This window comes from Fringilla coelebs (assembly GCF_963513975.1).
Source record: "Fringilla coelebs genome assembly, chromosome: 16".
Taxonomy (NCBI): domain Eukaryota; kingdom Metazoa; phylum Chordata; class Aves; order Passeriformes; family Fringillidae; genus Fringilla; species Fringilla coelebs.
In genome coordinates this window covers 8329124-8353357 of record NC_140042.1, presented here as the reverse complement: position 1 = coordinate 8353357, position 24234 = coordinate 8329124, and the positions used below count along the sequence as shown (strand labels likewise).

Here is a 24234-nt window from a genome sequence, read left to right as displayed (position 1 = left end):
TAGACACCCACATAAGAGCTGTCTGAGACTGTATTTTTATCAGAGTAACCCGGGTGATAGTGCAGTTTTGACAATTGTTTTGGGAAACAACTTGAAATATGCCATTAGTACATTGTTCAGAAAAATAGCCCTAAATCTGTTAGACCAGGGAGCAACTTACAGAAGGGAAATAATGGGCATTTCTTAGAATTGCTCATACAGCTGAAATAAAAATAAAATTATTGCTGGTACTGGTGCCTTTCCTGGAGTCCTTTGGGCTGCCAGTGCCCGAAGCTGGTCATTGTAGAAGTACAATTATTCTGTGCCAGGTTATTGGAGCAAGACCTCAGCTGTGTGTTCTTACAGTTTGGTTGGGTCTGTAGAGTATTGTGATTTTTCCATGCTCTGTGGAATACAGGCAAATGGAGTGTGTATCACATGTGGCAGAACAACAGAGCTTGTTAATCCTGTCATTTCAAACTAAAATAGGTCACCTGCATTGGGTTTGGGCCCATGAGCTGAAGTGAAGGAGAAAATGGAAGTTTGAGGAGCTAAATATGGTGATGTGCTCTGTGTTTCCTGCAGTCCTTTTTTCACACCGTGTTGGAGAACAGCCCTTTCTGCGACTCCATGGTGGACAACAACCTGCGCATCACCAACTGGAACAGGAAGCTTGGCTGCAAGTGCCAGTACAAGCACATTGTTGACTGGTGTGGCTGCTCACCCAATGACTTCAAACCAGCAGACTTCCACCGGTTCCAGGTAAGTGAACACACCTGCAGAGAGGCTCTTACCCCTGTACTGCATGTGGAGAGCTGGCTGAATGCATGGCTGCAGCAGGGAGAGGGAAGGGAAGCTTTGGCTCCATCAGGCAGGTAGAGAAAGAGATGTGAGGAAGCTCTGATCTTAATTTCAGGAGAATGAAAGATAAGTTCTCCTATGTTTTGGCCCTGGAGATATACCACTGCCTGGTAAGATCACGAAGGAACTCTTTGGATTCCTTGGCATTGGTAATTGACTGTGCTAGAAAGGAAGGAAGCTTGACACATCTCTGACTGTACCACTATTACTTGCCAACTCTTGTGAGTTCATTGCAAAAGGTTTTTTCTAATGTTCCAGCTCAGGTGCTTTCATCATTTCACAACACTCCTGGCTTTCAGCTTTAAGCAGTGTTTATCATCTTTAAAAAAAGCTTGGAAGTTGATCAGTGTGCATGCTAGAGACTTGGGCAAATCCATCCGTTATTATGTTCATCAGCATGATCACGTTAAAGTTTATCTCGTGATTTTGGGAGCCTTAGTCATGAGGTTTTGATCACCCAGGTTTGGCAGGACTGTCTTGAAAGCTTTAATCAGTTCCTTTGTGATAGTTTCCTCAGACAGACATGAGAGCGAGTCCTGTGCTCTGGGGTGCACTCAGTCTCGAGGCTGTATCCGGCCTGTGCATCTTCTGTTGAGAATGAACAGCCACTTGTTTCAAGGTCACCAGATTTGCAATTCCTTCCCTCCAGTTCCTCAGGGTTCCCTGCATAAAGCATGTTTGTTCAGGCTTTGTGTGGGATGGGGAATGTGTTACCCTACAGAACAGAAATGATGACTGCTCTGAAACAGAGATCTTTTCTTTACTGCAATGTGCTGTCTACCAGGCATGCTTGAAGTCAGTGACACAGGCACTCACAAAAAGAGCAAATGAGATGTTATCTAAAGGAGGCTCTGCTGTCCACAACATTTGTTCGGAAATCTCCAAGCACAGAACAAATAGCAAACCTTTAAAGCTTCCTATCAGACTAAAGAGCCTGAGCAGCTCTAGACTGTAACCGAACAATGATATTTGAGAAAACGATCAGGTAAACTGAGGTGGAAAGGAAAGTTCAAAATTAGAAGAGATGAAAAGGCAGCTTCTGAAAGGTTCTGGTAAGAGCGCCCGTCACATGAGCACACAACACCAGAAGGCTGGGACTTCATGTTCCGTCAGAGGCAAGTGAGCGGAGGTCAAAAACACCAAAAAATGCAGAAGCCTACTTTTACTGCCTAGGGTTAGGGTTTTCTAAACCACAAAGCCCAGAGCTCCAGGCACACTGCAGCTGCGGAGGGCATGCCAAGGAGGACACAAAAGTGCCACAAGGTGCCTGCCTCCACAGCTACTTCCTTGGAACCAGCCCTAACCCTAGCTGGCTTTGCTGCCTAGGGTTAGGGTTAGGCCTAGGGTTAGGGTTAGGGTTACGCCTAGGGTTAGGGTTTTCTAAACCACAAAGCCCAGAGCTCCAGGCACACTGCAGCTGTGGAGGGCATGCCAAGGAGGACACAAAAGTGCCACAAGGTGCCTGCCTCCACAGCTACTTCCTTGGAACCAGCCCTAGCCCTAGCTGGCTTTGCTGCCTAGGGTTAGGGTTAGGGTTACGCCTAGGGTTAGGGTTTTCTAAACCACAAAGCCCAGAGCTCCAGGCACACTGCAGCTGCGGAGGGCATGCCAAGGAGGACACAAAAGTGCCACAAGGTGCCTGCCTCCACAGCTACTTCCTTGGAACCAGCCCTAGCCCTAGCTGGCTTTGCTGCCTAGGGTTAGGGTTAGGGTTAGGCCTTGGGTTAGGCTTAGGGTTACGCCTAGGGTTAGGGTTTTCTAAACCACAAAGCCCAGAGCTCCAGGCACACTGCAGCTGCGGAGGGCATGCCAAGGAGGACACAAAAGTGCCACAAGGTGCCTGCCTCCACAGCTACTTCCTTGGAACCAGCCCTAGCCCTAGCTGGCTTTGCTGCCTAGGGTTAGGGTTAGGGTTACGCCTAGGGTTAGGGTTTTCTAAACCACAAAGCCCAGAGCTCCAGGCACACTGCAGCTGCGGAGGGCATGCCAAGGAGGACACAAAAGTGCCACAAGGTGCCTGCCTCCACAGCTACTTCCTTGGAACCAGCCCTACCTCTAGCCGGGTTTCCTGCCTAGGGTTAGGGTTAGGGTTACGCCTAGGGTTAGGGTTTTCTAAACCACAAAGCCCAGAGCTCCAGGCACACTGCAGCTGCGGAGGGCATGCCAAGGAGGACACAAAAGTGCCACAAGGTGCCTTCTTCCACAGCTACTTCCTTGGAACCAGCCCTAGCCCCAGCCAGGTTTGCTGCCTAGGGTTAGGGTTAGGGTTACGCCTAGGGTTAGGGTTACGCCTAGGGTTTGGTTTCTAAACCACAAAACCCAGAGCTCCAGGCACACTGCAGCTGCGGAGGGCATGCCAAGGAGGACACAAAAGTGCCACAAGGTGCCTGCCTCCACAGCTACTTCCTTGGAACCAGCCCTAGCCCTCGCTGGCTTTGCTGCCTAGGGTTAGGGTTAGGGTTACGCCTAGGGTTAGGGTTAGGGTTACGCCTAGGGTTAGGGTTTTCTAAACCACAAAGCCCAGAGCTCCAGGCACACTGCAGCTGCGGAGGGCATGCCAAGGAGGACACAAAAGTGCCACAAGGTGCCTGCCTCCACAGCTACTTCCTTGGAACCAGCCCTAGCCCTAGCTGGCTTTGCTGCCTAGGGTTAGGGTTAGGGTTACGCCTAGGGTTAGGGTTTTCTAAACCACAAAGCCCAGAGCTCCAGGCACACTGCAGCTGCGGAGGGCATGCCAAGGAGGACACAAAAGTGCCACAAGGTGCCTGCCTCCACAGCTACTTCCTTGGAACCAGCCCTAGCCCTAGCTGGCTTTGCTGCCTAGGGTTAGGGTTAGGGTTAGGCCTAGGGTTAGGGTTACGCCTAGGGTTAGGGTTTTCTAAACCACAAAGTCCAGAGCTCCAGGCACACTGCAGCTGCGGAGGGCATGCCAAGGAGGACACAAAAGTGCCACAAGGTGCCTGCCTGCACAGCTACTTCCTTGGAACCAGCCCTAGCCCTAGCTGGCTTTGCTGCCTAGGGTTAGGGTTAGGCCTAGGGTTACGGTTAGGGTTACGCCTAGGGTTAGGGTTTTCAAACCACAAAGCACAGAGCTCCAGGCACACTGCAGCTGCGGAGGGCATGCCAAGGAGGACACAAAAGTGCCACAAGGTGCCTGCCTCCACAGCTACTTCCTTGGAACCAACCTTAGCCCTAGCCGTGTTTTCTACCTAGGGTTAGGGTTACGCCTAGGGTTAGGGTTTTCTAAACCACAAAGCCCAGAGCTCCAGGCACACTGCAGCTGTGGAGGGCATGCCAAGGAGGACACAAAAGTGCCACAAGGTGCCTGCCTCCACAGCTACTTCCTTGGAACCAGCCCTAGCCCTAGCTGGCTTTGCTGCCTAGGGTTAGGGTTAGGGTTACGCCTAGGGTTAGGGTTTTCTAAACCACAAAGCCCAGAGCTCCAGGCACACTGCAGCTGCGGAGGGCATGCCAAGGAGGACACAAAAGTGCCACAAGGTGCCTTCTTCCACAGCTACTTCCTTGGAACCAGCCCTAGCCCCAGCCAGGTTTGCTGCCTAGGGTTAGGGTTAGGGTTACGCCTAGGGTTAGGGTTACGCCTAGGGTTTGGTTTCTAAACCACAAAACCCAGAGCTCGAGGCACACTGCAGCTGCGGAGGGCATGCCAAGGAGGACACAAAAGTGCCACAAGGTGCCTGCCTCCACAGCTACTTCCTTGGAACCAGCCCTAGCCCTCGCTGGCTTTGCTGCCTAGGGTTAGGGTTAGGGTTACGCCTAGGCTTAGGGTTAGGGTTACGCCTAGGGTTAGGGTTTTCTAAACCACAAAGCCCAGAGCTCCAGGCACACTGCAGCTGCGGAGGGCATGCCAAGGAGGACACAAAAGTGCCACAAGATGCCTGCCTCCACAGCTACTTCCTTGGAACCAGCCCTAGCCCTAGCTGGCTTTACTGCCTAGGGTTAGGGTTAGGCCTTGGGTTAGGGTTAGGGTTACGCCTAGGGTTAGGGTTTTCTAAACCACAAAGCCCAGAGCTCCAGGCACACTGCAGCTGCGGAGGGCATGCCAAGGAGGACACAAAAGTGCCACAAGGTGCCTGCCTCCACAGCTACTTCCTTGGAACCAGCCCTAGCCCTAGCTGGCTTTGCTGCCTAGGGTTAGGGTTAGGGTTACGCCTAGGGTTAGAGTTTTCTAAACCACAAAGCCCAGAGCTCCAGGCACACTGCAGCTGCGGAGGGCATGCCAAGGAGGACACAAAAGTGCCACAAGGTGCCTGCCTCCACAGCTACTTCCTTGGAACCAGCCCTAGCCCTAGCTGGCTTTGCTGCCTAGGGTTAGGGTTAGGGTTACGCCTAGGGTTAGGGTTTTCTAAACCACAAAGCCCAGAGCTCCAGGCACACTGCAGCTGCGGAGGGCATGCCAAGGAGGACACAAAAGTGCCACAAGGTGCCTGCCTCCACAGCTACTTCCTTGGAACCAGCCCTAGCCCTAGCTGGCTTTGCTGCCTAGGGTTAGGGTTAGGGTTAGGCCTAGGGTTAGGGTTATGCCTAGGGTTTGGGTTTCTAAACCACAAAGCCCAGAGCTCCAGGCACACTGCAGCTGCGGAGGGCATGCCAAGGAGGACACAAAAGTGCCACAAGGTGCCTGCCTCCACAGCTACTTCCTTGGAACCAGCCCTAGCCCTAGCTGGCTTTGCTGCCTAGGGTTAGGGTTAGGGTTAGGCCTAGGGTTAGGGTTAGGGTTACGCCTAGGGTTAGGGTTTTCTAAACCACAAAGCCCAGAGCTCCAGGCACACTGCAGCTGCGGAGGGCATGCCAAGGAGGACACAAAAGTGCCACAAGGTGCCTGCCTCCACAGCTACTTCCTTGGAACCAGCCCTAGCCCTAGCTGGCTTTGCTGCCTAGGGTTAGGGTTAGGGTTAGGCCTAGGGTTAGGGTTTTCTAAACCACAAAGCCCAGAGCTCCAGGCACACTGCAGCTGCGGAGGGCATGCCAAGGAGGACACAAAAGTGCCACAAGGTGCCTGCCTCCACAGCTACTTCCTTGGAACCAGCCCTAGCCCTAGCTGGCTTTGCTGCCTAGGGTTAGGGTTAGGGTTAGGCCTAGGGTTAGGGTTTTCTAAACCACAAAGCCCAGAGCTCCAGGCACACTGCAGCTGCGGAGGGCATGCCAAGGAGGACACAAAAGTGCCACAAGGTGCCTGCCTCCACAGCTACTTCCTTGGAACCAGCCCTAGCCCTAGCTGGCTTTACTGCCTAGGGTTAGGGTTAGGCCTTGGGTTAGGGTTAGGGTTACGCCTAGGGTTAGGGTTTTCTAAACCACAAAGCCCAGAGCTCCAGGCACACTGCAGCTGCGGAGGGCATGCCAAGGAGGACACAAAAGTGCCACAAGGTGCCTGCCTCCACAGCTACTTCCTTGGAACCAGCCCTAGCCCTAGCTGGCTTTGCTGTCTAGGGTTAGGGTTAGGGTTACGCCTAGGGTTAGGGTTTTCTAAACCACAAAGCCCAGAGCTCCAGGCACACTGCAGCTGCGGAGGGCATGCCAAGGAGGACACAAAAGTGCCACAAGGTGCCTGCCTCCACAGCTACTTCCTTGGAACCAGCCCTAGCCCTAGCTGGCTTTGCTGCCTAGGGTTAGGGTTAGGGTTACGCCTAGGGTTAGGGTTTTCTAAACCACAAAGCCCAGAGCTCCAGGCACACTGCAGCTGCGGAGGGCATGCCAAGGAGGACACAAAAGTGCCACAAGGTGCCTGCTTCCACAGCTACTTCCTTGGAAGCAGCCCTAGCCCTAGCTGGCTTTGCTGCCTAGGGTTAGGGTTAGGGTTAGGCCTAGGGTTAGGGTTATGCCTAGGGTTTGGGTTTCTAAACCACAAAGCCCAGAGCTCCAGGCACACTGCAGCTGCGGAGGGCATGCCAAGGAGGACACAAAAGTGCCACAAGGTGCCTGCCTCCACAGCTACTTCCTTGGAACCAGCCCTAGCCCTAGCTGGCTTTGCTGCCTAGGGTTAGGGTTAGGGTTAGGCCTAGGGTTAGGGTTAGGGTTACGCCTAGGGTTAGGGTTTTCTAAACCACAAAGCCCAGAGCTCCAGGCACACTGCAGCTGCGGAGGGCATGCCAAGGAGGACACAAAAGTGCCACAAGGTGCCTGCCTCCACAGCTACTTCCTTGGAACCAGCCCTAGCCCTAGCTGGCTTTGCTGCCTATGGTTAGGGTTAGGGTTACGCCTAGGGTTAGGGTTTTCTAAACCACAAAGCCCAGAGCTCCAGGCACACTGCAGCTGCGGAGGGCATGCCAAGGAGGACACAAAAGTGCCACAAGGTGCCTGCCTCCACAGCTACTTCCTTGGAACCAGCCCTAGCCCTAGCTGGCTTTGCTGCCTAGGGTTAGGGTTAGGGTTACGCCTAGGGTTAGGGTTTTCTAAACCACAAAGCCCAGAGCTCCAGGCACACTGCAGCTGCGGAGGGCATGCCAAGGAGGACACAAAAGTGCCACAAGGTGCCTGCTTCCACAGCTACTTCCTTGGAAGCAGCCCTAGCCCTAGCTGGCTTTGCTGCCTAGGGTTAGGGTTAGGGTTAGGCCTAGGGTTAGGGTTATGCCTAGGGTTTGGGTTTCTAAACCACAAAGCCCAGAGCTCCAGGCACACTGCAGCTGCGGAGGGCATGCCAAGGAGGACACAAAAGTGCCACAAGGTGCCTGCCTCCACAGCTACTTCCTTGGAACCAGCCCTAGCCCTAGCTGGCTTTGCTGCCTAGGGTTAGGGTTAGGGTTAGGCCTAGGGTTAGGGTTAGGGTTACGCCTAGGGTTAGGGTTTTCTAAACCACAAAGCCCAGAGCTCCAGGCACACTGCAGCTGCAGAGGGCATGCCAAGGAGGACACAAAAGTGCCACAAGGTGCCTGCCTCCACAGCTACTTCCTTGGAACCAGCCCTAGCCCTAGCTGGCTTTGCTGCCTAGGGTTAGGGTTAGGGTTAGGCCTTGGGTTAGGGTTAGGGTTACGCCTAGGGTTAGGGTTTTCTAAACCACAAAGCCCACAGCTCCAGGCACACTGCAGCTGCGGAGGGCATGCCAAGGAGGACACAAAAGTGCCACAAGGTGCCTGCCTCCACAGCTACTTCCTTGGAACCAGCCCTAGCCCTAGCTGGCTTTGCTGCCTAGGGTTAGGGTTAGGGTTACGCCTAGGGTTAGGGTTTTCTAAACCACAAAGCCCAGAGCTCCCGGCACACTGCAGCTGCGGAGGGCATGCCAAGGAGGACACAAAAGTGCCACAAGGTGCCTGCCTCCACAGCTACTTCCTTGGAACCAGCCCTACCTCTAGCCGGGTTTCCTGCCTAGGGTTAGGGTTAGGGTTACGCCTAGGGTTAGGGTTTTCTAAACCACAAAGCCCAGAGCTCCAGGCACACTGCAGCTGCGGAGGGCATGCCAAGGAGGACACAAAAGTGCCACAAGGTGCCTGCCTCCACAGCTACTTCCTTGGAACCAGCCCTAGCCCTAGCTGGCTTTGCTGCCTAGGGTTAGGGTTAGGGTTACGCCTAGGGTTAGGGTTTTCTAAACCACAAAGCCCAGAGCTCCAGGCACACTGCAGCTGCGGAGGGCATGCCAAGGAGGACACAAAAGTGCCACAAGGTGCCTGCCTCCACAGCTACTTCCTTGGAACCAGCCCTAGCCCTAGCTGGCTTTGCTGCCTAGGGTTAGGGTTAGGGTTAGGCCTAGGGTTAGGGTTACGCCTAGGGTTTGGGTTTCTAAACCACAAAGCCCAGAGCTCCAGGCACACTGCAGCTGCGGAGGGCATGCCAAGGAGGACACAAAAGTGCCACAAGGTGCCTGCCTCCACAGCTACTTCCTTGGAACCAGCCCTAGCCCTAGCTGGCTTTGCTGCCTAGGGTTAGGGTTAGGGTTAGGCCTTGGGTTAGGGTTAGGGTTACGCCTAGGGTTAGGGTTTTCTAAACCACAAAGCCCAGAGCTCCAGGCACACTGCAGCTGCAGAGGGCATGCCAAGGAGGACACAAAAGTGCCACAAGGTGCCTGCCTCCACAGCTACTTCCTTGGAACCAGCCCTAGCCCTCGCTGGCTTTGCTGCCTAGGGTTAGGGTTAGGGTTAGGCCTAGGGTTAGGGTTAGGCCTAGGGTTAGGGTTTTCTAAACCACAAAGCCCAGAGCTCCAGGCACACTGCAGCTGCGGAGGGCATGCCAAGGAGGACACAAAAGTGCCACAAGGTGCCTGCCTCCACAGCTACTTCCTTGGAACCAGCCCTAGCCCTAGCTGGCTTTGCTGCCTAGGGTTAGGGTTAGGGTTACGCCGAGGGTTAGGGTTTTCTAAACCACAAAACCCAGAGCTCCAGGCACACTGCAGCTGCGGAGGGCATGCCAAGGAGGACACAAAAGTGCCACAAGGTGCCTGCCTCCACAGCTACTTCTTTGGAACCAGCCCTAGCCCTAGCTGGCTTTGCTGCCTAGGGTTAGGGTTAGGGTTAGGCCTAGGGTTAGGGTTACGCCTAGGGTTAGGGTTTTCTAAACCACAAAGTCCAGAGCTCCAGGCACACTGCAGCTGCGGAGGGCATGCCAAGGAGGACACAAAAGTGCCACAAGGTGCCTGCCTGCACAGCTACTTCCTTGGAACCAGCCCTAGCCCTAGCTGGCTTTGCTGCCTAGGGTTAGGGTTAGGCCTAGGGTTACGGTTAGGGTTACGCCTAGGGTTAGGGTTTTCAAACCACAAAGCACAGAGCTCCAGGCACACTGCAGCTGCGGAGGGCATGCCAAGGAGGACACAAAAGTGCCACAAGGTGCCTGCCTCCACAGCTACTTCCTTGGAACCAACCTTAGCCCTAGCCGTGTTTTCTACCTAGGGTTAGGGTTACGCCTAGGGTTAGGGTTTTCTAAACCACAAAGCCCAGAGCTCCAGGCACACTGCAGCTGTGGAGGGCATGCCAAGGAGGACACAAAAGTGCCACAAGGTGCCTGCCTCCACAGCTACTTCCTTGGAACCAGCCCTAGCCCTAGCTGGCTTTGCTGCCTAGGGTTAGGGTTAGGGTTACGCCTAGGGTTAGGGTTTTCTAAACCACAAAGCCCAGAGCTCCAGGCACACTGCAGCTGCGGAGGGCATGCCAAGGAGGACACAAAAGTGCCACAAGGTGCCTTCTTCCACAGCTACTTCCTTGGAACCAGCCCTAGCCCCAGCCAGGTTTGCTGCCTAGGGTTAGGGTTAGGGTTACGCCTAGGGTTAGGGTTACGCCTAGGGTTTGGTTTCTAAACCACAAAACCCAGAGCTCGAGGCACACTGCAGCTGCGGAGGGCATGCCAAGGAGGACACAAAAGTGCCACAAGGTGCCTGCCTCCACAGCTACTTCCTTGGAACCAGCCCTAGCCCTCGCTGGCTTTGCTGCCTAGGGTTAGGGTTAGGGTTACGCCTAGGCTTAGGGTTAGGGTTACGCCTAGGGTTAGGGTTTTCTAAACCACAAAGCCCAGAGCTCCAGGCACACTGCAGCTGCGGAGGGCATGCCAAGGAGGACACAAAAGTGCCACAAGATGCCTGCCTCCACAGCTACTTCCTTGGAACCAGCCCTAGCCCTAGCTGGCTTTACTGCCTAGGGTTAGGGTTAGGCCTTGGGTTAGGGTTAGGGTTACGCCTAGGGTTAGGGTTTTCTAAACCACAAAGCCCAGAGCTCCAGGCACACTGCAGCTGCGGAGGGCATGCCAAGGAGGACACAAAAGTGCCACAAGGTGCCTGCCTCCACAGCTACTTCCTTGGAACCAGCCCTAGCCCTAGCTGGCTTTGCTGCCTAGGGTTAGGGTTAGGGTTACGCCTAGGGTTAGAGTTTTCTAAACCACAAAGCCCAGAGCTCCAGGCACACTGCAGCTGCGGAGGGCATGCCAAGGAGGACACAAAAGTGCCACAAGGTGCCTGCCTCCACAGCTACTTCCTTGGAACCAGCCCTAGCCCTAGCTGGCTTTGCTGCCTAGGGTTAGGGTTAGGGTTACGCCTAGGGTTAGGGTTTTCTAAACCACAAAGCCCAGAGCTCCAGGCACACTGCAGCTGCGGAGGGCATGCCAAGGAGGACACAAAAGTGCCACAAGGTGCCTGCCTCCACAGCTACTTCCTTGGAACCAGCCCTAGCCCTAGCTGGCTTTGCTGCCTAGGGTTAGGGTTAGGGTTACGCCTAGGGTTAGGGTTATGCCTAGGGTTTGGGTTTCTAAACCACAAAGCCCAGAGCTCCAGGCACACTGCAGCTGCGGAGGGCATGCCAAGGAGGACACAAAAGTGCCACAAGGTGCCTGCCTCCACAGCTACTTCCTTGGAACCAGCCCTAGCCCTAGCTGGCTTTGCTGCCTAGGGTTAGGGTTAGGGTTAGGCCTAGGGTTAGGGTTAGGGTTACGCCTAGGGTTAGGGTTTTCTAAACCACAAAGCCCAGAGCTCCAGGCACACTGCAGCTGCGGAGGGCATGCCAAGGAGGACACAAAAGTGCCACAAGGTGCCTGCCTCCACAGCTACTTCCTTGGAACCAGCCCTAGCCCTAGCTGGCTTTGCTGCCTAGGGTTAGGGTTAGGGTTAGGCCTAGGGTTAGGGTTTTCTAAACCACAAAGCCCAGAGCTCCAGGCACACTGCAGCTGCGGAGGGCATGCCAAGGAGGACACAAAAGTGCCACAAGGTGCCTGCCTCCACAGCTACTTCCTTGGAACCAGCCCTAGCCCTAGCTGGCTTTGCTGCCTAGGGTTAGGGTTAGGGTTACGCCTAGGGTTAGGGTTTTCTAAACCACAAAGCCCAGAGCTCCAGGCACACTGCAGCTGCGGAGGGCATGCCAAGGAGGACACAAAAGTGCCACAAGGTGCCTGCTTCCACAGCTACTTCCTTGGAAGCAGCCCTAGCCCTAGCTGGCTTTGCTGCCTAGGGTTAGGGTTAGGGTTAGGCCTAGGGTTAGGGTTACGCCTAGGGTTAGGGTTTTCTAAACCACAAAGCCCAGAGCTCCAGGCACACTGCAGCTGCGGAGGGCATGCCAAGGAGGACACAAAAGTGCCACAAGGTGCCTGCCTCCACAGCTACTTCCTTGGAACCAGCCCTAGCCCTAGCTGGCTTTACTGCCTAGGGTTAGGGTTAGGCCTTGGGTTAGGGTTAGGGTTACGCCTAGGGTTAGGGTTTTCTAAACCACAAAGCCCAGAGCTCCAGGCACACTGCAGCTGCGGAGGGCATGCCAAGGAGGACACAAAAGTGCCACAAGGTGCCTGCCTCCACAGCTACTTCCTTGGAACCAGCCCTAGCCCTAGCTGGCTTTGCTGCCTAGGGTTAGGGTTAGGGTTACGCCTAGGGTTAGGGTTTTCTAAACCACAAAGCCCAGAGCTCCAGGCACACTGCAGCTGCGGAGGGCATGCCAAGGAGGACACAAAAGTGCCACAAGGTGCCTGCTTCCACAGCTACTTCCTTGGAAGCAGCCCTAGCCCTAGCTGGCTTTGCTGCCTAGGGTTAGGGTTAGGGTTAGGCCTAGGGTTAGGGTTATGCCTAGGGTTTGGGTTTCTAAACCACAAAGCCCAGAGCTCCAGGCACACTGCAGCTGCGGAGGGCATGCCAAGGAGGACACAAAAGTGCCACAAGGTGCCTGCCTCCACAGCTACTTCCTTGGAACCAGCCCTAGCCCTAGCTGGCTTTGCTGCCTAGGGTTAGGGTTAGGGTTAGGCCTAGGGTTAGGGTTAGGGTTACGCCTAGGGTTAGGGTTTTCTAAACCACAAAGCCCAGAGCTCCAGGCACACTGCAGCTGCGGAGGGCATGCCAAGGAGGACACAAAAGTGCCACAAGGTGCCTGCCTCCACAGCTACTTCCTTGGAACCAGCCCTAGCCCTAGCTGGCTTTGCTGCCTAGGGTTAGGGTTAGGGTTAGGCCTAGGGTTAGGGTTTTCTAAACCACAAAGCCCAGAGCTCCAGGCACACTGCAGCTGCGGAGGGCATGCCAAGGAGGACACAAAAGTGCCACAAGGTGCCTGCCTCCACAGCTACTTCCTTGGAACCAGCCCTAGCCCTAGCTGGCTTTGCTGCCTAGGGTTAGGGTTAGGGTTACGCCTAGGGTTAGGGTTTTCTAAACCACAAAGCCCAGAGCTCCAGGCACACTGCAGCTGCGGAGGGCATGCCAAGGAGGACACAAAAGTGCCACAAGGTGCCTGCTTCCACAGCTACTTCCTTGGAAGCAGCCCTAGCCCTAGCTGGCTTTGCTGCCTAGGGTTAGGGTTAGGGTTAGGCCTAGGGTTAGGGTTATGCCTAGGGTTTGGGTTTCTAAACCACAAAGCCCAGAGCTCCAGGCACACTGCAGCTGCGGAGGGCATGCCAAGGAGGACACAAAAGTGCCACAAGGTGCCTGCCTCCACAGCTACTTCCTTGGAACCAGCCCTAGCCCTAGCTGGCTTTGCTGCCTAGGGTTAGGGTTAGGGTTAGGCCTAGGGTTAGGGTTAGGGTTACGCCTAGGGTTAGGGTTTTCTAAACCACAAAGCCCAGAGCTCCAGGCACACTGCAGCTGCAGAGGGCATGCCAAGGAGGACACAAAAGTGCCACAAGGTGCCTGCCTCCACAGCTACTTCCTTGGAACCAGCCCTAGCCCTAGCTGGCTTTGCTGCCTAGGGTTAGGGTTAGGGTTAGGCCTTGGGTTAGGGTTAGGGTTACGCCTAGGGTTAGGGTTTTCTAAACCACAAAGCCCACAGCTCCAGGCACACTGCAGCTGCGGAGGGCATGCCAAGGAGGACACAAAAGTGCCACAAGGTGCCTGCCTCCACAGCTACTTCCTTGGAACCAGCCCTAGCCCTAGCTGGCTTTGCTGCCTAGGGTTAGGGTTAGGGTTACGCCTAGGGTTAGGGTTTTCTAAACCACAAAGCCCAGAGCTCCCGGCACACTGCAGCTGCGGAGGGCATGCCAAGGAGGACACAAAAGTGCCACAAGGTGCCTGCCTCCACAGCTACTTCCTTGGAACCAGCCCTACCTCTAGCCGGGTTTCCTGCCTAGGGTTAGGGTTAGGGTTACGCCTAGGGTTAGGGTTTTCTAAACCACAAAGCCCAGAGCTCCAGGCACACTGCAGCTGCGGAGGGCATGCCAAGGAGGACACAAAAGTGCCACAAGGTGCCTGCCTCCACAGCTACTTCCTTGGAACCAGCCCTAGCCCTAGCTGGCTTTGCTGCCTAGGGTTAGGGTTAGGGTTACGCCTAGGGTTAGGGTTATGCCTAGGGTTTGGGTTTCTAAACCACAAAGCCCAGAGCTCCAGGCACACTGCAGCTGCGGAGGGCATGCCAAGGAGGACACAAAAGTGCCACAAGGTGCCTGCCTCCACAGCTACTTCCTTGGAACCAGCCCTAGCCCTAGCTGGCTTTGCTGCCTAGGGTTAGGGTTAGGGTTAGGCCTTGGGTTAGGGTTAGGGTTACGCCTAGGGTTAGGGTTTTCTAAACCACAAAGCCCAGAGCTCCAGGCACACTGCAGCTGCAGAGGGCATGCCAAGGAGGACACAAAAGTGCCACAAGGTGCCTGCCTCCACAGCTACTTCCTTGGAACCAGCCCTAGCCCTCGCTGGCTTTGCTGCCTAGGGTTAGGGTTAGGGTTAGGCCTAGGGTTAGGGTTAGGCCTAGGGTTAGGGTTTTCTAAACCACAAAGCCCAGAGCTCCAGGCACACTGCAGCTGCGGAGGGCATGCCAAGGAGGACACAAAAGTGCCACAAGGTGCCTGCCTCCACAGCTACTTCCTTGGAACCAGCCCTAGCCCTAGCTGGCTTTGCTGCCTAGGGTTAGGGTTAGGGTTAGGCCTAGGGTTAGGGTTTTCTAAACCACAAAGCCCAGAGCTCCAGGCACACTGCAGCTGCGGAGGGCATGCCAAGGAGGACACAAAAGTGCCACAAGGTGCCTGCCTCCACAGCTACTTCCTTGGAACCAGCCCTAGCCCTAGCTGGCTTTGCTGCCTAGGGTTAGGGTTAGGGTTACGCCGAGGGTTAGGGTTTTCTAAACCACAAAACCCAGAGCTCCAGGCACACTGCAGCTGCGGAGGGCATGCCAAGGAGGACACAAAAGTGCCACAAGGTGCCTGCCTCCACAGCTACTTCTTTGGAACCAGCCCTAGCCCTAGCTGGCTTTGCTGCCTAGGGTTAGGGTTAGGGTTACGCCTAGGGTTAGGGTTTTCTAAACCACAAAGCCCAGAGCTCCAGGCACACTGCAGCTGCGGAGGGCATGCCAAGGAGGACACAAAAGTGCCACAAGGTGCCTGCCTCCACAGCTACTTCCTTGGAACCAGCCCTAGCCCTAGCTGGCTTTGTTGCCTAGGGTTAGGGTTACGCCTAGGGTTAGGGTTTTCTAAACCACAAAGCCCAGAGCTCCAGGCACACTGCAGCTGCGGAGGGCATGCCAAGGAGGACACAAAAGTGCCACCAGGTGCCTGCCTCCACAGCTACTTCCTTGGAACCAGCCCTAGCCCAAGCTGGCTTTGCTTCCTAGGGTTAGGCCTAGGGTTAGGGTTAGGGTTACGCCTAGGGTTAGGGTTTTCTAAACCACAAAGCCCAGAGCTCCAGGCACACTGCAGCTGCGGAGGGCATGCCAAGGAGGACACAAAAGTGCCACAAGGTGCCTGCCTCCACAGCTACTTCCTTGGAACCAGCCCTAGCCCTAGCTGGCTTTGCTGCCTAGGGTTAGGGTTACGCCTAGGGTTAGGGTTTTCTAAACCACAAAGCCCAGAGCTCCAGGCACACTGCAGCTGCGGAGGGCATGCCAAGGAGGACACAAAAGTGCCACAAGGTGCCTGCCTCCACAGCTACTTCCTTGGAACCAGCCCTAGCCCTAGCCGGCTTTGCTGCCTAGGGTTAGGGTTAGGGTTAGGCCTAGGGTTAGGGTTAGGGTTACGCCTAGGGTTTGGGTTTTCTAAACCACAAAGCCCAGAGCTCCAGGCACACTGCAGCTGCGGAGGGCATGCCAAGGAGGACACAAAAGTGCCACAAGGTGCCTGCCTCCACAGCTACTTCCTTGGAACCAGCCCTAGCCCTAGCTGGCTTTGCTGCCTAGGGTTAGGGTTAGGGTTACGCCTAGGGTTAGGGTTTTCTAAACCACAAAGCCCAGAGCTCCAGGCACACTGCAGCTGCGGAGGGCATGCCAAGGAGGACACAAAAGTGCCACAAGGTGCCTGCCTCCACAGCTACTTCCTTGGAACCAGCCCTAGCCCTAGCTGGCTTTGCTGCCTAGGGTTAGGGTTAGGGTTACGCCTAGGGTTAGGGTTTTCTAAACCACAAAGCCCAGAGCTCCAGGCACACTGCAGCTGCGGAGGGCATGCCAAGGAGGACACAAAAGTGCCACAAGGTGCCTGCCTCCACAGCTACTTCCTTGGAAGCAGCCCTAGCCCTATCTGGCTTTGCTGCCTAGGGTTAGGGTTAGGGTTACGCCTAGGGTTAGGGTTTTCTAAACCACAAAGCCCAGAGCTCCAGGCACACTGCAGCTGCGGAGGGCATGCCAAGGAGGACACAAAAGTGCCACAAGGTGCCTGCCTCCACAGCTACTTCCTTGGAACCAGCCCTAGCCCTAGCTGGCTATGCTGCCTAGGGTTAGGGTTAGGGCTAGGCCTAGGGTTAGGGTTAGGGTTAGGGTTACGCCTAGGGTTAGGGTTTTCTAAACCACAAAGCCCAGAGCTCCAGGCAAACTGCAGCTGCGGAGGGCATGCCAAGGAGGACACAAAAGTGCCACAAGGTGCCTGCCTCCACAGCTACTTCCTTGGAAGCAGCCCTAGCCCTAGCTGGCTTTGCTGCCTAGGGTTAGGGTTAGGGTTAGGCCTAGGGTTAGGGTTACGCCTAGGGTTAGGGTTAGGGTTACGCCTAGGGTTAGGGTTTTCTAAACCACAAAGCCCAGAGCTCCAGGCACACTGCAGCTGCGGAGGGCATGCCAAGGAGGACACAAAAGTGCCACAAGGTGCCTGCCTCCACAGCTACTTCCTTGGAACCAGCCCTAGCCCTATCTGGCTTTGCTGCCTAGGGTTAGGGTTAGGGTTACGCCTAGGGTTAGGGTTTTCTAAACCACAAAGCCCAGAGCTCCAGGCACACTGCAGCTGCGGAGGGCATGCCAAGGAGGACACAAAAGTGCCACAAGGTGCCTGCCTCCACAGCTACTTCCTTGGAACCAGCCCTAGCCCTAGCTGGCTTTGCTGCCTAGGGTTAGGGTTAGGGTTACGCCTAGGGTTAGGGTTTTCTAAACCACAAAGCCCAGAGCTCCAGGCACACTGCAGCTGCGGAGGGCATGCCAAGGAGGACACAAAAGTGCCACAAGGTGCCTGCCTCCACAGCTACTTCCTTGGAACCAGCCCTAGCCCTAGCTGGCTTTGCTGCCTAGGGTTAGGGTTAGGGTTACGCCTAGGGTTAGGGTTTTCTAAACCACAAAGCCCAGAGCTCCAGGCACACTGCAGCTGCGGAGGGCATGCCAAGGAGGACACAAAAGTGCCACAAGGTGCCTGCCTCCACAGCTACATCCTTGGAACCAGCCCTAGCCCTAACCGGCTTTGCTGCCTAGGGTTAGGGTTAGGGTTAGGGTTAGGCCTAGGGTTAGGGTTAGGGTTACGCCTAGGGTTAGGGTTTTCTAAACCACAAAGCCCAGAGCTCCAGGCACACTGCAGCTGCGGAGGGCATGCCAAGGAGGACACAAAAGTGCCACAAGGTGCCTGCCTCCACAGCTACTTCCTTGGAACCAGCCCTAGCCCTAGCTGGCTTTGCTGCCTAGGGTTAGGGTTAGGGTTACGCCTAGGGTTAGGGTTTTCTAAACCACAAAGCCCAGAGCTCCAGGCACACTACAGCTGCGGAGGGCATGCCAAGGAGGACACAAAAGTGCCACAAGGTGCCTGCCTCCACAGCTACTTCCTTGGAACCAGCCCTAGCCCTAGCCGGCTTTGCTGCCTAGGGTTAGGGTTAGGGTTAGGCCTAGGGTTAGGGTTAGGGTTACGCCTAGGGTTAGGGTTTTCTAAACCACAAAGCCCAGAGCTCCAGGCACACTGCAGCTGCGGAGGGCATGCCAAGGAGGACACAAAAGTGCCACAAGGTGCCTGCCTCCACAGCTACTTCCTTGGAACCAGCCCTAGCCCTAGCTGGCTTTGCTGCCTAGGGTTAGGGTTAGGGTTACGCCTAGGGTTAGGGTTTTCTAAACCACAAAGCCCAGAGCTCCAGGCACACTGCAGCTGCGGAGGGCATGCCAAGGAGGACACAAAAGTGCCACAAGGTGCCTGCCTCCACAGCTACTTCCTTGGAAGCAGCCCTAGCCCTAGCTGGCTTTGCTGCCTAGGGTTAGGGTTAGGGTTAGGCCTAGGGTTAGGGTTACGCCTAGGGTTAGGGTTAGGGTTACGCCTAGGGTTAGGGTTAGGGTTACGCCTAGGGTTAGGGTTTTCTAAACCACAAAGCCCAGAGCTCCAGGCACACTGCAGCTGCGGAGGGCATGCCAAGGAGGACACAAAAGTGCCACAAGGTGCCTGCCTCCACAGCTACTTCCTTGGAACCAGCCCTAGCCCTATCTGGCTTTGCTGCCTAGGGTTAGGGTTAGGGTTACGCCTAGGGTTAGGGTTTTCTAAACCACAAAGCCCAGAGCTCCAGGCACACTGCAGCTGCGGAGGGCATGCCAAGGAGGACACAAAAGTGCCACAAGGTGCCTGCCTCCACAGCTACTTCCTTGGAACCAGCCCTAGCCCTAGCTGGCTTTGCTGCCTAGGGTTAGGGTTAGGGTTACGCCTAGGGTTAGGGTTTTCTAAACCACAAAGCCCAGAGCTCCAGGCACACTGCAGCTGCGGAGGGCATGCCAAGGAGGACACAAAAGTGCCACAAGGTGCCTGCCTCCACAGCTACTTCCTTGGAACCAGCCCTAGCCCTAGCTGGCTTTGCTGCCTAGGGTTAGGGTTAGGGTTACGCCTAGGGTTAGGGTTTTCTAAACCACAAAGCCCAGAGCTCCAGGCACACTGCAGCTGCGGAGGGCATGCCAAGGAGGACACAAAAGTGCCACAAGGTGCCTGCCTCCACAGCTACATCCTTGGAACCAGCCCTAGCCCTAACCGGCTTTGCTGCCTAGGGTTAGGGTTAGGGTTAGGGTTAGGCCTAGGGTTAGGGTTAGGGTTACGCCTAGGGTTAGGGTTTTCTAAACCACAAAGCCCAGAGCTCCAGGCACACTGCAGCTGCGGAGGGCATGCCAAGGAGGACACAAAAGTGCCACAAGGTGCCTGCCTCCACAGCTACTTCCTTGGAACCAGCCCTAGCCCTAGCTGGCTTTGCTGCCTAGGGTTAGGGTTAGGGTTACGCCTAGGGTTAGGGTTTTCTAAACCACAAAGCCCAGAGCTCCAGGCACACTACAGCTGCGGAGGGCATGCCAAGGAGGACACAAAAGTGCCACAAGGTGCCTGCCTCCACAGCTACTTCCTTGGAACCAGCCCTAGCCCTAGCCGGCTTTGCTGCCTAGGGTTAGGGTTAGGGTTAGGCCTAGGGTTAGGGTTAGGGTTACGCCTAGGGTTAGGGTTTTCTAAACCACAAAGCCCAGAGCTCCAGGCACACTGCAGCTGCGGAGGGCATGCCAAGGAGGACACAAAAGTGCCACAAGGTGCCTGCCTCCACAGCTACTTCCTTGGAACCAGCCCTAGCCCTAGCTGGCTTTGCTGCCTAGGGTTAGGGTTAGGGTTACGCCTAGGGTTAGGGTTTTCTAAACCACAAAGCCCAGAGCTCCAGGCACACTGCAGCTGCGGAGGGCATGCCAAGGAGGACACAAAAGTGCCACAAGGTGCCTGCCTCCACAGCTACTTCCTTGGAACCAGCCCTAGCCCTATCTGGCTTTGCTGCCTAGGGTTAGGGTTAGGGTTACGCCTAGGGTTAGGGTTTTCTAAACCACAAAGCCCAGAGCTCCAGGCACACTGCAGCTGCGGAGGGCATGCCAAGGAGGACACAAAAGTGCCACAAGGTGCCTGCCTCCACAGCTACTTCCTTGGAACCAGCCCTAGCCCTAGCTGGCTTTGCTGCCTAGGGTTAGGGTTGGGGTTACGCCTAGGGTTAGGGTTTTCTAAACCACAAAGCCCAGAGCTCCAGGCACACTGCAGCTGCGGAGGGCATGCCAAGGAGGACACAAAAGTGCCACAAGGTGCCTGCCTCCACAGCTACTTCCTTGGAACCAGCCCTAGCCCTAGCTGGCTATGCTGCCTAGGGTTAGGGTTAGGGTTAGGCCTAGGGTTAGGGTTAGGGTTACGCCTAGGGTTAGGGTTTTCTAAACCACAAAGCCCAGAGCTCCAGGCACACTGCAGCTGCGGAGGGCATGCCAAGGAGGACACAAAAGTGCCACAAGGTGCCTGCCTCCACAGCTACTTCCTTGGAACCAGCCCTAGCCCTATCTGGCTTTGCTGCCTAGGGTTAGGGTTAGGGTTACGCCTAGGGTTAGGGTTAGGGTTACGCCTAGGGTTAGGGTTTTCTAAACCACAAAGCCCAGAGCTCCAGGCACACTGCAGCTGCGGAGTGCATGCCAAGGAGGACACAAAAGTGCCACAAGGTGCCTGCCTCCACAGCTACTTCCTTGGAACCAGCCCTAGCCCTAGCTGGCTATGCTGCCTAGGGTTAGGGTTAGGGTTAGGCCTAGGGTTAGGGTTAGGCTTACGCCTAGGGTTAGGGTTTTCTAAACCACAAAGCCCAGAGCTCCAGGCACACTGCAGCTGCGGAGGGCATGCCAAGGAGGACACAAAAGTACCACAAGGTGCCTGCCTCCACAGCTACTTCCTTGGAACCAGCCCTAGCCCTAGCTGGCTTTGCTGCCTAGGGTTAGGGTTAGGGTTACGCCTAGGGTTAGGGTTTTCTAAACCACAAAGCCCAGAGCTCCAGGCACACTGCAGCTGCGGAGGGCATGCCAAGGAGGACACAAAAGTGCCACAAGGTGCCTGCCTCCACAGCTACTTCCTTGGAACCAGCCCTACCTCTAGCCGGGTTTCCTGCCTAGGGTTAGGGTTAGGGTTACGCCTAGGGTTAGGGTTTTCTAAACCACAAAGCCCAGAGCTCCAGGCACACTGCAGCTGCGGAGGGCATGCCAAGGAGGACACAAAAGTGCCACAAGGTGCCTGCCTCCACAGCTACTTCCTTGGAACCAGCCCTAGCCCTATCTGGCTTTGCTGCCTAGGGTTAGGGTTAGGGTTACGCCTAGGGTTAGGGTTTTCTAAACCACAAAGCCCAGAGCTCCAGGCACACTGCAGCAGCGGAGGGCATGCCAAGGAGGACACAAAAGTGCCACAAGGTGCCTTCTTCCACAGCTACTTCCTTGGAACCAGCCCTAGCCCTAGCTGGCTTTGCTGCCTAGGGTTAGGGTTAGGGTTAGGCCTAGGGTTAGGGTTAGGGTTACGCCTAGGGTTAGGGTTTTCTAAACCACAAAGCCCAGAGCTCCAGGCACACTGCAGCTGCGGAGGGCATGCCAAGGAGGACACAAAAGTGCCACAAGGTGCCTGCCTCCACTGCTACTTCCTTGGAACCAGCCCTTCCTCTAGCCGGGTTTCCTGCCTAGGGTTAGGGTTAGGGTTACGCCTAGGGTTAGGGTTTTCTAAACCACAAAGCCCAGAGCTCCAGGCACACTGCAGCTGCGGAGGGCATGCCAAGGAGGACACAAAAGTACCACAAGGTGCCTGCCTCCACAGCTACTTCCTTGGAACCAGCCCTAGCCCTATCTGGCTTTGCTGCCTAGGGTTAGGGTTAGGGTTACGCCTAGGGTTAGGGTTTTCTAAACCACAAAGCCCAGAGCTCCAGGCACACTGCAGCTGCGGAGGGCATGCCAAGGAGGACACAAAAGTGCCACAAGGTGCATGCCTCCACAGCTACTTCCTTGGAACCAGCCCTAGCCCTAGCCGGCTTTGCTGCCTAGGGTTAGGGTTAGGGTTAGGCCTAGGGTTAGGGTTAGGGTTACGCCTAGGGTTAGGGTTTTCTAAACCACAAAGCCCAGAGCTCCAGGCACACTGCAGCTGCGGAGGGCATGCCAAGGAGGACACAAAAGTGCCACAAGGTGCCTGCCTCCACAGCTACTTCCTTGGAACCAGCCCTAGCCCTAGCTGGCTTTGCTGCCTAGGGTTAGGGTTAGGGTTACGCCTAGGGTTAGGGTTTTCTAAACCACAAAGCCCAGAGCTCCAGGCACACTGCAGCTGCGGAGGGCTTGCCTAGGAGGACACAAAAGTGCCACAAGGTGCCTGCTTCCACAGCTACTTCCTTGGAACCAGCCCTAGCCCTAGCTGGCTTTGCAGCCTAGGGTTAGGGTTAGGGTTACGCCTAGGGTTAGGGTGTTCTAAACCACAAAGCCCAGAGCTCCAGGCACACTGCAGCTGCGGAGGGCATGCCAAGGAGGACACAAAAGTGCCACAAGGTGCCTGCCTCCACAGCTACTTCCTTGGAACCAGCCCTAGCCCTAGCTGGCTTTGCTGCCTAGGGTTAGGGTTAGGGTTACGCCTAGGGTTAGGGTTAGGGTTACGCCTAGGGTTAGGGTTTTCTAAACCACAAAGCCCAGAGCTCCAGGCACACTGCAGCTGCGGAGGGCATGCCAAGGAGGACACAAAAGTGCCACAAGGTGCCTGCCTCCACAGCTACTTCCTTGGAACCAGCCCTAGCCCTAGCTGGCTATGCTGCCTAGGGTTAGGGTTAGGGTTAGGCCTAGGGTTAGGGTTAGGGTTACGCCTAGGGTTAGGGTTTTCTAAACCACAAAGCCCAGAGCTCCAGGCACACTGCAGCTGCGGAGGGCATGCCAAGGAGGACACAAAAGTGCCACAAGGTGCCTGCCTCCACAGCTACTTCCTTGGAACCAGCCCTAGCCCTAGCTGGCTTTGCTGCCTAGGGTTAGGGTTAGGGTTAGGCCTAGGGTTAGGGTTTTCTAAACCACAAAGCCCAGAGCTCCAGGCACACTGCAGCTGCGGAGGGCATGCCAAGGAGGACACAAAAGTGCCACAAGGTGCCTGCCTCCACAGCTACTTCCTTGGAACCAGCCCTAGCCCTAGCTGGCTTTGCTGCCTAGGGTTAGGGTTAGGGTTACGCCTAGGGTTAGGGTTTTCTAAACCACAAAGCCCAGAGCTCCAGGCACACTGCAGCTGCGGAGGGCATGCCAAGGAGGACACAAAAGTGCCACAAGGTGCCTGCCTCCACAGCTACATCCTTGGAACCAGCCCTAGCCCTAACCGGCTTTGCTGCCTAGGGTTAGGGTTAGGGTTAGGGTTAGGCCTAGGGTTAGGGTTAGGGTTACGCCTAGGGTTAGGGTTTTCTAAACCACAAAGCCCAGAGCTCCAGGCACACTGCAGCTGCGGAGGGCATGCCAAGGAGGACACAAAAGTGCCACAAGGTGCCTGCCTCCACAGCTACTTCCTTGGAACCAGCCCTAGCCCTAGCTGGCTTTGCTGCCTAGGGTTAGGGTTAGGGTTACGCCTAGGGTTAGGGTTTTCTAAACCACAAAGCCCAGAGCTCCAGGCACACTGCAGCTGCGGAGGGCATGCCAAGGAGGACACAAAAGTGCCACAAGGTGCCTGCCTCCACAGCTACTTCCTTGGAACCAGCCCTAGCCCTAGCTGGCTTTGCTGCCTAGGGTTACGCCTAGGGTTAGGGTTTTCTAAACCACAAAGCCCAGAGCTCCAGGCACACTGCAGCTGCGGAGGGCATGCCAAGGAGGACACAAAAGTGCCACAAGGTGCCTGCCTCCACAGCTACTTCCTTGGAACCAGCCCTAGCCCTAGCTGGCTTTGCTGCCTAGGGTTAGGGTTAGGGTTACGCCTAGGGTTAGGGTTAGGGTTAGGCCTAGGGTTAGGGTTTTCTAAACCACAAAGCCCAGAGCTCCAGGCACACTGCAGCTGCGGAGGGCATGCCAAGGAGGACACAAAAGTGCCACAAGGTGCCTGCCTCCACAGCTACTTCCTTGGAACCAGCCCTAGCCCTAGCTGGCTTTGCTGCCTAGGGTTAGGGTTAGGGTTAGGCCTAGGGTTAGGGTTTTCTAAACCACAAAGCCCAGAGCTCCAGGCACACTGCAGCTGCGGAGGGCATGCCAAGGAGGACACAAAAGTGCCACAAGGTGCCTGCCTCCACAGCTACTTCCTTGGAACCAGCCCTAGCCCTAGCTGGCTTTGCTGCCTAGGGTTAGGGTTAGGGTTAGGCCTAGGGTTAGGGTTAGGGTTACGCCTAGGGTTAGGGTTTTCTAAACCACAAAGCCCAGAGCTCCAGGCACACTGCAGCTGCGGAGAGCATGCCAAGGAGGACACAAAAGTGCCACAAGGTGCCTGCCTCCACAGCTACTTCCTTGGAACCAGCCCTAGCCCTAGCTGGCTATGCTGCCTAGGGTTAGGGTTAGGGTTAGGCCTAGGGTTAGGGTTAGGGTTACGCCTAGGGTTAGGGTTTTCTAAACCACAAAGCCCAGAGCTCCAGGCACACTGCAGCTGCGGAGGGCATGCCAAGGAGGACACAAAAGTGCC

The 24234-nt window shown here is 55.7% G+C and overlaps 1 protein-coding gene across 1 annotated transcript in view; it reads left to right on the top strand.

The window, feature by feature from the left end:
* XYLT1 (xylosyltransferase 1) overlaps positions 1 to 24234 on the top strand; it is a gene marked incomplete at both ends in the record, with an annotated part of 321569 nt that overhangs the window by 150400 nt on the left and 146935 nt on the right. The window contains one exon of the mRNA XM_084216617.1: positions 565 to 741. Coding sequence (XP_084072743.1) covers positions 565 to 741 — 177 coding nt within the window. The remainder of the gene's footprint in view (positions 1 to 564; positions 742 to 24234) is intronic.